This window comes from Hesperophylax consimilis, chromosome 10 (assembly GCF_061612785.1).
Source record: "Hesperophylax consimilis isolate HC1 chromosome 10, BYU_Hcon_1.0, whole genome shotgun sequence".
Classification (NCBI taxonomy): domain Eukaryota; kingdom Metazoa; phylum Arthropoda; class Insecta; order Trichoptera; family Limnephilidae; genus Hesperophylax; species Hesperophylax consimilis.
The window spans coordinates 25,340,152-25,355,661 of NC_142845.1; the positions used below are offsets into that span (position 1 = coordinate 25,340,152).

Here is a 15,510-nt window from a genome sequence, read left to right on the forward strand (position 1 = left end):
AGGAAATTGAAGAACTTAAGAAGAAAGTAACACAATTGGAAAGACAAATTGAAAACAGTGATCAATACAATCGTTCAAACAACTTATAATAAGTGGTGTGACGGACGTACTGCTCCGGGCTCGGCCGCGGTCACCCACGATTAGGATAATAAGATAAATATAGAATTGTGGAATAAAATTAAATGAATCCTAACTGTCCTAAAGAAATAAAATTGTATAAAATGTATGTAATAATGTAAAGATGTAAATGTATGAAGCAATGTAAAATGAAAATCTTATCAATAAATGAAACGTCGGAGCTTGGATAGAGGTATACGGGCAGAGAAGTATTGTTAGAGCTGGTACAATCATGAGATCATTTAATTCGGGCACGATTATTAGAGTCGTGCTTATACGAGAGGGAACGTTCGGCCCCGGCCCGAAGCAAGGGGCCGTGCGCCGTCGTGGCGTGCGAGGTGCTTCGCCGTCAGAACGTTCCCCAAGCGCGATTCTGAAAGATCGTGTCTGAACAAAGAGAGGCCGTGGTCGCGTTCGACCACGAGCCCAAAATTACCGGCCGAGAGGCGGTAGCCAACCCGGCGGCGGGCCGCGGGCGCGCCACAAACACGGGCTTCGATTCCAGGAATCAAAGAGAAAGCGGGCCCGTGTGAGCGTCGCTCGTCCGGCGAAGGCCGCCGGGGTCCTATAAAACGGGCAACAGTCCCTAGAAAAGTCAGATATCCAGCAACCTCCACCAGCTCTACACTTCTCTCTGCTCTGCCTTCTACCTCGCTCCGACTTCTGACTCTACTCGCCTTCTCTTCTTCTTCTGACCCTCGCCTCACCCCGGACCTCTCTGCCCCTACGAAAGACCCGGACTCTACAGCAAGGACGAGTACTAGCATCGGACCAGCTACAACGGCTACAGAGACGCCCCGTTCTACCCCTCCACGCCACTGAAGGAAGGCATCATACGCCTCCACGGATTGGGATCACCGCCCTGTTTACAGTCTTGTGTGTCACACATTACGTCTGGCACATAAGTGGTCCTTCGCCGCCGGATCTCTCCGTGGAAGATGTCACCTTCACTGCGCTCTGGGAAGAACAGCGCTGACGGGGACTCATCGCAAGGAAGCGATGATCCCACACCAACCGGGGCGGCCGCAGCCGCGCCCCCCGGACTCCGGCCTACCGCCCCCCTGGCCCCCTCTGACCCCCAAGCGGAACTTCTGGCTGGCCCCTCCGACGCGTCACCACCACAGACGCCCCCTGCCATGGCCGACGCCTCGTCGAGAAGCGAAGCTTCGAGCGAGGACACGCTCCGGCAGGTGCAGCTCGAGCTACGAGCTGAGAGGCGGCGCAACCAGAAGCTGCAGGAGGACAGCGCCCGACAGATTGCCGAATTGATCGCCACGCTGAAGGGCCTCCCGCGGACCGCTTCCCTTGCAGCCTGGCAACCGGAGACGCACGCCCCAGCTCCACGGGCGGAGTACCCGATGACGGCGGCGCCATCTAGCGGCTTCGGGCGAGATCCGGACTACGCAGCGGAGACGCGCGCCCCAGCTCCACGGGCGGAGTACCGGACGACGGCGGCGCCATCTAGCGGCTTCGGGCGAGACCCGGACCACGCAGCGGAGACGCGCGCCACAGTTCCACGGGCAGAGTACCCACCGACGGCGGCGCCATCTAGCGCCCTCGGGCGGAACCTGGGCTACTCAGCGGAGACACACACCGCTGCGCCGCGTCCTGGCTACTCAGCGGAGGCGCACACCACTGCGCCGCGCCCTGGCTACTCTGCGGAGACACACACCACTGCGCCGCGTCCTGGCTACTCAGCGGAGACGCACACCACTGCGCCGCGTCCTGGCTACTCAGCGGAGACGCACACCACTGCGCCGCGTCCTGGCTACTCAGCGGAGACGCACACCACTGCGCCGCGTCCTGGCTACTCAGCGGAGACGCACACTACTGCACCGCGTCCTGGCTACTCAGCGGAGACGCACACCACTGCGCCGCAGCTGGGTTACGGACCGACGCCCCCGGGCGCGCCTCGGACCTACGCAGCGGAGGCGCAAACCACTGGCCATGCAGTGAGGGCTCAAACCGGGACGGACAACCAGGCGACGCATCCACTCACGGACAGCGCTTCCCCAGGCGTCGCGACGCTGCGAGGTGGACCGGAGCCGCAGTATGGCTATCCCGGTGTGACGGACTCGCCACCGCAGCCCCACATGGACGGATACGGGGCGTTCAACCGCGCAGACGAGGCAGCAAGGCAGACGCGGGACTGGGTGAACCAGGGGAGTGTCCCTCTCGCCCAGGTGACGGCCATGTTTGCCGACGCCCTCCGACAGTCCCAGGCCGGCGGTACACCCCGCTCCCACCCCGAGGATGAGCGGATGGCGTCGCTCATCGCCCGGCAGTCCAGCGCCAAGGACCTGCCGCCTTACGCGGGCGACGCCATAGAGTGGCAGGCCTGGAAGGCACAGTTCCTGCAGTCGACGGCTACCTGCGGGATGACGGCGGCCGAGAATTTGATGCGGCTGCAGCGTGCCTTGAAGGGAAAGGCGCGCGAAGCCGTCAGCCCTCTCCTCCTGGACCCGGCGCAGGTGCCGGAAATCATGGACGTCCTGGAGCACCGATTTGGGGGCGCGCACTCCATCGCCACTGTCATGTTTGACAAAATAAGGCGGCTCACTCGGCTGCCGGAGGATGCATCTACCGAAGCTCTGGTAGAGTTTTCCGGAGCGGTACAGAACGTGGTCGCCTCACTGGGAAATCTGAGGAGCGACTACCTCTCCAACCCCGCCCTACTCAGCGAGATCGCGTCGAAGATGCCTCTCGCCCTCCGCCTCTCATGGTTGGACAGGGTGGCCGACCAGGCCCAGGCCGCCACCGTGGTGCAGCTCGCCGGGTTCCTGAAGCGGCTGACCAACGCGGTGCCGCGGTCGGGCCTCACCGATAGCGGCCGAGCAGCGCGTCCGAGCATGGCCGAGCATCCGCGGGCCGCCCGCCCGCACCGCGACAACGTTTTCGTTACCGACGAGCGACCGGAACCCCGCAGTGAAGTGAAGTGCACACTGTGCAAAGACGCTACGCACAAGTTATTCCGGTGCCCCAAGTTCGCGAGTGAAACAGTGGGTGCGCGATGGGAGTTGGTGAAAGGGGCCCGGATATGTTTTAAGTGCTTGGACGGTGTGCACCAAACTAAAACGTGTAAATACCGTGTCAACTGCGGGGTGGGAACGTGCCGGGTTCCCCACCATCGCCTACTGCACGACGCCGCTTACGCTCGCGGCCCCGAGGCGCAGACAGTGACAAACACCTGGGACCAATCGGGAAAGGTGCTGCTTAAAGTGTTACCTGTGACATTGTGCGGCCCCGGGGGCCAAGTGACCGTGCACGCGCTGCTCGACGAGGGCTCGACGGTGACCCTCGTTGACGCCGAAGTGGCAGACATTGTTGGGGCCGCGGGGCCGATCCGCGGCCTGCGCATTCACGGCGCCAACGGCATGTGTTCGTCGGATGCCAAGTCGCAGCGGGTCAAGTTGTCAGTGCGCGGTGACGGCTGTGAATACGCGATGGTGGCTCACACAGTGTCCGACCTAGACCTCCCGCGACAAACAGTGGCCGGCCGCCGGCAAGTGAAACCACGGCTATTAATCGGCCAGGACAATGTTCATTTGATCGTGTCACGGGAGGTCCAAGAAGAGGATGGCGGCCGCATGACGTCACGGACGGCGCTCGGCTGGATTCAACATGGGGGCACCCGGCGGGACGTGGATAGCGGTACCACGCTAAACGTGATCGGCGAGACGGCTGAAATGGGCGAAATCAGCGAGCTCATACGAAGGCACTTTTCCGTTGACTCGCTGGGCGTGACCGCAGTGAGCCGGGTGTCCGCCGACATAAGAAGACCTGATTGCTGCGCAAGGCCTTTGTATCGTTAACGAACAGAGTTCGTTCTCTACCTTTTCAAACACACTAGGAGAGAGCAACATTGATTTAACTCTTTGCTCTGGATCAGTTGCGGCCAGGATATCTAAATGGAGGGTCCATGAATGCGCAATAGTTTCGGATCATAGATTAATCACATTTACAATAGGTGTTAAGAAAACTGAAACTCCGAGATCCTCCTGGAATTTCAACACCTCAAGGGCGAATTGGGATAACTTTGGGGAGGCGCTACGAGATACATTAAGGGATTTTCATCACGTAGCAGCTAATGATCCGGACAATTTGGGGAACTTTTTCAATTCGGCCGTTGTATCTGCGGCTAATTCTTCTCTGGGCAGATCAAACCCAAAGACGAAAATTAGAACGCCGTGGTGGTCACCTGAGCTGACTTCGCTAAAGGGGGCCTATAAAGGAGCCTATAGGGCCTTGGGACTGTCCAGGAGGGGATGCTGTACGGAGGAGGAGACAGCTACCCTCCAGGCCGCTCTCAGGAGATCCAGGGCAACTTTCAAACATGCGGTTCTCCTTGCGAAACGAGCTGCCTGGCATAATTGGGTTAAAGATGTGGGCAACGCCAACCCGTGGGAAATCCACAGCGCAATTGAAAAATCCGTCAAGGGTTCGGATCGGTTTTTGTCTAGTCTAATTGGGAATATTGATGGGAGGGACGCTGAGACTGTGGACGTGGCCTCTACTCTCAACACACTTTTGGGCAAGTTAGTCCCTGTAGAGTCAGTAATTGGGGAAAGTGACCACCAAAAACAGATTAGAAATCTGGCACGGCTTCCACCCAGAGACCTCGCCCAAGAGGATAGAATCACTCCTGTCACTAGAGCTGAAATTGGTGCTATAATTAAGGGTTTGGGTCCAAAGAAGGCACCAGGGCATGACAGACTTAATGGCGAGATAGTGAAGCATGTCTGGGTCCACGCTAAAGAGGAGCTCTTTCAAGTGATGGAATCGTGCCTGAGAAGAGGAATTTTCCCTTCTGAATGGAAGAGGGGCGTGCTCAGGATTATACCTAAAGGGAACGGCAAACCACTCAACGACGTAAAGGCTTATCGCCCGATAACCTTGCTCCCAATCCTCGGCAAGATCCTGGAAATACTAATTCGGCAGCGACTTCGCAGTACACTTTCACCGTCCAGTGAACTTCAATTTGGTTTCGTCCCGGGTAAATCCACCGTGAACGCCATTTCGTTTGCGCTTAACTGGGTGAAGGTCTGCACAAAGAGGTATGTTGTAGCAATCTTCTTAGATATAACTGGTGCCTTCGACTTCGCGTGGTGGGACATGATACGCACAAAGGTTAAAAGTAGGAATTGTCCAAAACGCCTGTTCAAATCGGTTGACAACTACCTGTCGGGACGAACCGTTTCGATAACCCACGGTGATTTTACTATAGAACGCGAAGTAAATATGGGCTGTCCCCAGGGCTCCGTTCTGGCACCGGATTTTTGGAATATAACCTTTGATGACTCCTCTAGGTTACCCTTGCCTGAAGGATGTATCATGATTGACTACGCGGATGATAAGATGTATCTTGTCTCGGGGAACAGCAGAAAGGAAATTGAAGAAAAGGCTGGTGATGGTTTGAACACCCTCCTTAAATGGGGGGAGAGGAATAAGATGACCTTCGCTCCCCACAAGACAATGGGTCTCCTGATGAAGGGCTCTCTCAGTAGAAAAAGAAACCCTACCATCCGGATGGGAGACACCAACATCAAATTTGCAGACACGGTCAAGTACCTAGGTGTAACACTCGATCGATCGTCCTCATTTCTGGCTCATGTTAAAGATGTTTCAAGCAAGGCTCAGGCGCTGTTCCTAAAGCTGAGGAGACTCTCCACCGCTGAATGGGGACTACGCAGTCCGGCACTACGTGCTCTGTACAGGGGCGTATACGTTGCGCAAGTTTCGTATGCTGCCTCTGTTTGGGAGCACCGCCTGGATAACTGCCTTATACTCCTCGCTCTTACTAGGGGCCAGCGAACTTCTTTGCTGGCACTATCTGGCGCATACCGTACTGTTGCTTCGGACGCTTTGCCAGTTTTGGCCGGCATTTTGCCAATCGATCTGGAGGTTAGGGAAGTCTTAACCAAGCAGAGACTTTCCAGAGGATCCCCGGCAACCCATCTTGGTGTCGTTCTGACACCAGGTGGACCGGGAACTCTCCCTGGACTGCTTCGGACGATGAGGGACCTTTCGCTCAAAGAGTGGCAGGTCCGTTGGGATAGGTCGAGCATGGGAAGATGGACCTTTTCCTTCTTCCCATCAGTTAAACTCAGAATGGAAGGGGCCTTCCTCAAACTGGACCATCACATGACGCAGCTCCTCTCAGGACATGGGGAATTCAGGGGGAGGCTTCATAGCCTTGCCCTGTCTACCCATCCCAATTGCGCTTGTGGCAATACTTACCAGTCGGCCGAGCACATTCTGTGGCACTGTGAGATCTTGAAGGATGCCAGAGACGAAATGATAGAAGGTCTGAATGTCCCCATTAGACCGGTGTGGAACACCGATCTTGTTTCTAACAGAGTTAATTTCGAATGTCTGAGGAAGTTTACTAGGATCTGGGTTGAGAGATGGTCTGTGCTTAGAGTCGCTGACTAGTGTGATAACTGAGAACCCCTGGTGTATTGCTCCTGCTCCATGACTAATTCTTTTATAATTCTCCGATTATTGTTTATGCATTCTGTTCTTCTTATTTTGATTATTTATCTTTCCTTACTGTACCAGCTGCTGCAGATGAATTTCTTTCGTTTACATATCTTTTAAATAACTTGTATCCTATTTTCAGTTTTCTTTTCTTATGTTTTGTGTCTAAGGTAGACACACTGTCCTTTTTACAGACATTGCAGACACTCTTTATATATCTTTGCTTAGCTAATTATCTCTTTTACTTTGTCTTTTATCTTACACTTCACATACTGTCCTCTTTACAGACCATGCAAATGTTATTTTTATGCTTTCTACTTTTGTTTTACTTAATCTACCGATGTTCTTAAGTGGCACTTTTGGATTGTTTATTGTTTTTCTTTTTCTCTTTTCTTTTCTCGTCTTTTTTATATGCATTTTTTTTTTGGTTTTCTTTCTTTTTTTCAGTAACGGCAACGAGTTTACAGGCTAGAACTGAACTCCGTTGTTTGTTTTGTATTGTTTACTTTTCCCCAATAGGGGTTGGACAACGGGCCTCGTCCCCGCATGCACTGCTGGAGCTTCTTTTAATTTCTTGTTTTTACCGAGGGACTCCGCCAATCACCTGCGCCACCCCTGAGGAGCGTTGGTGGTCAGAGGGGTGACTGTGCGGATTGGGGTAACCTCCACCCTGCCTCCGACCTCCTGACGCTTCTTTCCCCTAGGTTCTTTAGGGTTTATCCCTCTTTTTCCCATACTTATCTTCAGGGCACCACCGGGTGGTCGGCTAAGGGGTGTGGAAGTCCTGACCTGCACCAGTCACCCCAACCACCACCAATCTCTCAACAGGACTGCCAGACGTGGCTCGGCGAAACTCCCCCGTCACTCTATTATTTCACTTTGTTCTTTTTTGTGCTTACAGGTACTGGAGTGTGGGTTCCCTCCACCAACTATTTACCTGACACTTGTTACTTGATTGTTTGATGCTTATTGTTCTGTGTTGTCCTTGGATTAATACCTGTAAGCGCTCGCATACCGCTTCCTTACACCGTATGCGGGGACATTGAAGGTCTAGCTTCATTTATATACTTTGTAGAGCCGTTTATTCAAAAATTAGATTCATGCGAGAGCTCCGAAGGGGTGACCATAAGTCACCTATACCGGGGTGGGACAGGGCGGGTGTAACCTTCAATGTCCGCCGACATACGCCGCGCCGAGCGCATAATGGAACAAACAACGCGCCCGCTGGACTCGGGTCGGTGGGAGACCGGGCTGCTGTGGAGAGAGGACGACGTGTGGCTGCCCGACAACCGGCAGTGCGCCGTAAACCGCCTCAACGCCCTCGAGAAGCGCTTGAAAAGCGACCCCGCACTGGCGGCAGCGTACGCGGCCAAAATTTCGCACCTGATAGAGCGCGGGTACGCAGTAAAGGTACCCGACGCCGAGGCTAGCGTACCGTCACGGCGGAGGTGGTACCTGCCCCACTTCGCGGTCACCAACCCGAACAGCCCCGGGAAATTGCGAGTTGTTTTTGACGCCGCCAGCCGCTGCCGGGGAACCTCCTTGAACGACCGGCTGTTAACCGGGCCCGACCTGCTGTCATCCCTGTTGGGCAACCTGTTGAGGTTCCGGGAGGGCAAGATCGCCATAGCCGCCGACATAGAGGAGATGTTCCTCCGCATCAAAATAAAAGCGGAGGACCAAATAGCGCAATACTTCTTATGGCGAGCCGGTCCACTAGAGGCAGCGACCACATACAAGCTGTCCTCAATGATGTTTGGGGCCACTTGCTCTCCCAGCAGCGCGCAATATGTCCGCAACAGGGTGGCCGACCAAGGCGCCGCAGAATTCCCCGCCGCCGCCGCAGCAGTGCGTTCTAAATTCTACATGGACGACTACCTGGACGCCGCCGATTCCGTGAGCGAGGCTGCGGCGCTGGTACAAGGCGTCAGCACCCTCCTATCCCGGGGAGGCTTCCACCTGGCAAGCTGGGCCTCCAACGCACCCGCTGCAATCCAAAGCGTGCCGGCAGAGAAGAGGGCCAAGGCGGCCATAGCCATCAGCAGCGGCGCCTGTGAAACCGAGAAGGTGCTCGGCCTGTCGTGGGATCCCGTCAACGATACATTCATGTATGAGTTCAAGGAGACGGAGAAGGCCGAGCTCATCCGGCACCCAACCAAGAGGCAGCTGCTGAGCACGGTCATGAGGGTGTTTGACCCCGTGGGCTTCGTGGCCTGCCTCACGGTGCGGTCAAAAATTCTCCTGCAGGATGTCTGGAGGTCCAGCGTCGGCTGGGATGAGCGCATCCACGAGGCGCACGCAGCAAGGTGGGCCGAGTGGATCAAAATGCTCCAAGGCCTGAGCATCCGCATACCGCGGCGTTGCCTGCTGAGCAAGGCCCACTCCTTCGCTCTACACCTCTTCTGCGATGCGTCTGAGGCAGCCTGCTGTACCGTGGCCTATCTAGTGGAGACTACGGGAGAGGGAAGCAGCACCGCCACATTTTTGTCCAGCAAGTGCAAGGTGGCACCGCTGAAACCGCTCTCCATTCCCCGCCTCGAGCTGCAGGCTGCGCTCATGGCTGCCCGCCTGGCTGACACTCTTCGAAGGGAATGCCAGGCTCCTATCACCTCCACCTCGTACTGGACTGACTCCACCACGGTGCTGTGCTGGCTCCGTACGGACCCCCGCAGCTACTCAACCTTTGTGGCAAACAGGTTGGGGGAGATTGACGAGCTGTGCGACATCGCCAGCTGGCGCTGGGTCCCTACCAAGCTGAACCCAGCCGACATCGGAACCCGGGACCTGGAGGAACCGGACCTCACCCAGAGTGGAAGGTGGTTCACCGGCCCTTCCTTCCTGACAGCGCCGAGTAACCAATGGCCCCAGGAACGGCAGAGCCAACAGCCGGGTGACGAGAATTTGGAAAGGCGGCCAAATTTCGTGGGCCTTACTCTCGCCGTGGAGGATGGGCTGCCCTCCATCCTGCGGTTCTCGTCCTGGAACCGATTGATCCGGGCCACAGCATGGATGCTGCGGTTCATTCGGCGATGCCGCCAGGGACCCGCTAGGCCAGCCGAGGGCCCCCTAGTCCTGCAGGAGCTCCGGGCCGCAGAATGGCGGTGGATAAGGCACTCCCAGGGAGCAACCTTTGGAGCAGAGCTACGCCAGCTCCACTCGGGGCAGGCCGTGCCCAGCAGCAGTCGCCTCGTCTCCCTCGCACCCCACATCCACAACGGGGTGCTCAGAATGGGCTCGAGAGTCAAGGGAGTGAAGGGAGTACCCGAGTCACCCATAATCCTGGACGGTGGTGACAGCTACACCCGGCTGCTTGTGCAACAATACCACACCCGAGCCGATCATGCGAGTGTGGAGACGACGATGGCCGAACTGCGCACCAGCTTCCACATCTTAAAGCTGCGCTCAGTTCTCCGCCGCATAAAACACATGTGCCCCGCTTGTAAAATGCGGCGGGGCAAGCCGTCTCCCCCGATGATGGCACCCCTACCAGCATCCCGGCTTGCACGGCATGTGCGGCCCTTCACCAACTGTGGGATGGACTACTTTGGGCCCCTAGAGGTAACCATCGGGCGCCGGAAGGAAAAGCGATACGTCGCCCTCTTCACGTGCCTATCGACGAGGGCGGTGCATCTGGAGTTGGCCACCGCACTAAGTGCCGACTCTGCCATAATGGCAATTCAAAGAATGTCGGCAAGGCGAGGCCAGCCGGCGACCCTGATGTCCGACAACGGAACCAACTTCCACGGCGCGGACAAGGAACTGAGGGACGCCGTGGAAGACATCTGTCGGGACCCAAGGGTCCAAAACTATGCGACCACCCAAGGGATGGAGTGGAGCTTCATCCCGCCCCGCAGTCCTCACATGGGGGGAGCTTGGGAGCGGCTCGTACGCTCTGTTAAGCGGGCGCTCTCAGCTACGCTCAAAGCGAGAGCGCCAAGAGAGGAGACCCTCCTAACGGCGCTGGCTGAAGCGGAGTACACCGTTAACTCCCGACCGCTCACCCACCTATCGGTCGACCCCAGAGACGAGGAACCGCTGACGCCCAATCACTTCCTCATGGGCTCAACGGGGAGGCGGCCCCACCTGGCCATGTACGGGGCGGCCGAGGAAGAGGTCTGCCTCAGGAAGCAGTGGAGGATCGGCCAACAGCTCGCGGACATGTTTTGGAGGCGTTGGGTCCGCGAGTATCTGCCTACTCTCGCCGCCAGGAAGCAGTGGCAGCAGCCAGTGCAGCCCCTACAAAAGGACGACCTGGTGCTGATTGCGGACCCGGCGCTGCCCCGCAACAGCTGGCCACGGGGACGAATCCTCGAGGCCACTCCAGCCCCGGACGGACAGGTCAGGACCGTGAAGGTCAAAACCAGCACGGGGACCTATGTCAGACCGGCAGTTAAGATCGCGGTCCTCCTGCCGGCCTGTGATCCCGCCTCCAAGGACACATACAAAGGACCTGTCCAGACGCCGCCCCGACGAACTCGCCACCTCAGGGGGACTGGACGCCGGGGACCACGCCGCACCAAGTCGCAGCACGCCTCCCGCTAAAATGGGTGTAGCCGAGCTCCACGGGGGGAGTGTGACGGACGTACTGCTCCGGGCTCGGCCGAGGTCACCCACGATTAGGATAATAAGATAAATATAGAATTGTGGAATAAAATTAAATGAATCCTAACTGTCCTAAAGAAATAAAATTGTATAAAATGTATGTAATAATGTAAAGATGTAAATGTATGAAGCAATGTAAAATGAAAATCTTATCAATAAATGAAACGTCGGAGCTTGGATAGAGGTATACGGGCAGAGAAGTATTGTTAGAGCTGGTACAATCATGAGATCATTTAATTCGGGCACGATTATTAGAGTCGTGCTTATACGAGAGGGAACGTTCGGCCCCGGCCCGAAGCAAGGGGCCGTGCGCCGTCGTGGCGTGCGAGGTGCTTCGCCGTCAGAACGTTCCCCAAGCGCGATTCTGAAAGATCGTGTCTGAACAAAGAGAGGCCGTGGTCGCGTTCGACCACGAGCCCAAAATTACCGGCCGAGAGGCGGTAGCCAACCCGGCGGCGGGCCGCGGGCGCGCCACAAACACGGGCTTCGATTCCAGGAATCAAAGAGAAAGCGGGCCCGTGTGAGCGTCGCTCGTCCGGCGAAGGCCGCCGGGGTCCTATAAAACGGGCAACAGTCCCTAGAAAAGTCAGATATCCAGCAACCTCCACCAGCTCTACACTTCTCTCTGCTCTGCCTTCTACCTCGCTCCGACTTCTGACTCTACTCGCCTTCTCTTCTTCTTCTGACCCTCGCCTCACCCCGGACCTCTCTGCCCCTACGAAAGACCCGGACTCTACAGCAAGGACGAGTACTAGCATCGGACCAGCTACAACGGCTACAGAGACGCCCCGTTCTACCCCTCCACGCCACTGAAGGAAGGCATCATACGCCTCCACGGATTGGGATCACCGCCCTGTTTACAGTCTTGTGTGTCACACATTACGTCTGGCACAAGTGGTATTCCGGAAAACAAAAATGAAAATGTTTTTGACATTCTCTCTAAAATCGGTGCTACAGCTGGATGCAAAATCACCCGAAATGAAGTAGACTTCGCCAGCAGAATTTCCCCCAGAATAAGTCGTACCGTAACAAATGGAAAACCGAGGAACATTGTTGTAAAATTCACGCGCAGATATCTTAAAGATGAACTATTAGCTGCAATAAGAAAGAGAAAAGGGATGTTTGTTTCAGAATTGCAGCTTCCACTAGTACCACTTAACCTCTAAAAACCAACATCTTCTAAAACAATGTCGAGATATAAAAATGGAAAAAAAATTCGCTACTGCTGGGTAAAAAACTCCAAAATATTCGTTCGTGTAAGTGATTCAACTCCTATAATTTTAATTGCTGATCAAGATGATGTCAACAGACTCTCCAAATTGAAGACACTTCAACCTGCCTCACAAACGCCGGCCCCTTTAGAAAATTAACCTTACATGTCAAATATAATCTCTGGCAAGGATGGAAATATCTGAATATTTTACACAATTTGTCATTCGTTGCAACACACGAATTATCACCATTTGTTAAGTACAAAATACTACCAAATACTTATGAAATAATGTTAAGTCATAGTAATATTATTATTTTTAGGGCTTATTTACAATTCATTAATCATGTGAAAATGTCCATAGATATACCTATCAATCTGTCAAAACTAAAGCCTCTTGGAATCATAGACAATATAATTTACCAGAAACAAACACATAATTCGGATGTTCAAAATTACCCCCATTCACAAAATAATTATTTTATATTTATAAAATATTTTCCAGCCAATTTCACAAACATAATATATAAAATGCTTAACATATATTTTAAAAATGTGCGAGGTCTTCGCACAAAAACTCATAACTTCTTAAATCAGGTCCTTTTGAACAATTTTGATATATTTATCTTATATGCGAAACTTGGCTAAAGGAATTTATCCATGAAAATAATTTTTTTGACAATATGTACGAGAATTTAGAAAAGATTGTGATTACTCTTATTTTTCTCAGTCTTAGTATACTGACAGATCTTTTAGTTTACAGCAAGTACTTAACCGGTTTTTTATCTTTGTATCAGTCTATCGCAATCGCTACAAATGTGTATTATTATTGTAACCATGAAAATGTAATGTTTTGGATTTCTAAACATAGGATCCCTTTAGAATTTCTAATTTTTTTAATACTATTATACATTATTCAATACCAACATTTCAATTATATCTCTACATACTCAATTAATCTCTTCTATGTTTTCGAAATTCGACATATTCCATTATTATTGTTTACACATATGTTTGACCTATATGCTCCATTCAAATGCATGTTCTCGGTGAATTGAATATATATTATCAAAATGTTAGAGGTCTGCGAACTAAGACTCATGTATTTCTTTCCAGCGTTCTTAATGCCAATTATGACGTGATAAGCTTGACTGAGACTTGGCTTCTGCCAAGTATATTTGACTCGGAATTATTTGATAACCGTTATGTAGTGTATCGTTGTGATCGCGAATATGTGCGGTTGGGACAGGCGCTCGGCGGTGGATCACTGATTGCAGTGCGCCGCGAACTGCCGACGTGCCCCTCAACCTCTCTCCCTCCTGTCCAACGCGCAGAAATAGCGACAGCAACTCTTGCACTAGGCCCTAGTGGGCATGTTTCTAAACTACGTATATACTGTTCATACTTCGTGCAGGGCGCGGAGCAGATTAAATATTTAAGTGACTTTTTTGAATTTATATCTGCGTTGTATACAAATTTCCCCAATGTTGAATTCCTTCTATTAGGAGACTTCAACATATCACATGCCCCATGGCTTCTGCCTTTGACCGCAGACGGTGCTCTATTACTTAACGGATCCTCAATCGATGCACTTACTTCAACTCTCTCTGATTTTTTAGACTTTACTGGCTTCCGTCAATTCAACAACCAGCTTAATATAAACGAACGTATTCTCGACCTGGTAATCTCGAGTAACGTGTGCACGGTAAGTGGGTGCAATACTCCACTAGTGCCAGAAGATGCACATCACCGCTCCTTAGAGTTGGAGCTGCGCATATCCCGCGAGCCTTCCCTCCAAACCCCGCGCTCGCGCACGGTCCGCTCCTATCACCGCGCTGACTATGTACTGATTAATAGCGCCTTGGCAGCTGTTGACTGGACAACGACCTTAAACAGCAGTAATGTAGACTGCGTATTACATTATTTTCAAAAACCCTTCCATTTTCAGGAAGAATGATGAATTGCAGAAATTTAACAGATGAAGAGATAGCGCAAGAACTAGATTATGATAGTGATAGTGATATTGAGTTTGAAATGAACGATGACATATCAGATACTGAAGATTTGGTTGAACATTTAGAAGAATCGGACTCGGAATCGACCAGTGAAAATGAAGACGAGGGAGAGATACTTGTTCCGAAACATGGATTCAAACGGAGTGTATTATCACCATCATCATCGAAACGTCGGCAATGCAATATTGTCAACGAAACTTCCAGCCTGAAAAATGGTAGTAATTATACAATAAGAGCACACAATAAGAAATGTTTGCTTTATTTATAAGCGCAGATATGGTGACAGAAATATGCCGAGAAACGAATCGTCAATTGGGGCGTTTACCCGGGAATAGGATTGAGCAATTATCCGAAGATGAATTATATGCTTTTATCGGTATAATGCTTTGCTTCCGGCAGAAATCGTACCCGAAAATTAAGTTTGAATGAGTTGTGGTCAAGTGAAAGTCCATTTTGTCAGCCGTTTTTCACGGCAGCTCTAACTAGACAGATTCATACATATTTATAGTCAGATCCGTTTTGATAACAGAGAGACAAGACGAGAGAGATTTGAAGCTTCTTCAGACAAGCTAGAGCCAATTAAGTCGATTTTCAGTAAATTGGTAGATGCGTGTAAATCAAATTATTCTCCATCGCTTGATATAACCGTGGATGAACGTTTGGCGGCCTTTAGAGGCAGTTGTCCATTTCAGGTATAGGTATATGAAGTTGAAGCCAGCCAGGTATGGCATCAAAATTAGTAGATTAATACATCAATACGAGAGCACGCCAAAAAATATCTATACAAAAATTATTTAAAATCATAGTTTATACTGGTTAAATATACTGGTCATTGAATATCTATGGAACAGTAGTGAACCTTTTACACAATTCAAATTAAAACGGCCCCGAAATACACATTTAAAGTGATAAAAAAATTATTTAAAATCTGTGAAGTGAGCAAAGTGAATAAAGTGTTGTAGCAAATAAGAAATCAACCAAACCATTTGACAGTTTCAAAGGCTCACATCACTAATATACCGATAAAATCTCAGTTCTAAGTGTACCGGTGATAGCTAAGTGGATTAAGCCGTAGACGTGGCTCGTTTC

The 15,510-nt window shown here is 52.1% G+C and overlaps 1 protein-coding gene across 1 annotated transcript; it reads left to right on the top strand.

Annotated features, from left to right (window-relative positions):
* Nucleotides 1-7,764: 7,764 nt before the first annotated feature.
* On the top strand, nt 7,765-11,136 carry LOC149420512 (uncharacterized). Its single transcript, XM_089636376.1, has one exon. The coding sequence runs from the start codon at nt 7,765-7,767 to the stop codon at nt 11,134-11,136; it is 3,372 nt and encodes a 1,123-aa protein (XP_089492502.1).
* The last annotated feature ends 4,374 nt before the right edge of the window (nt 11,137-15,510 follow it).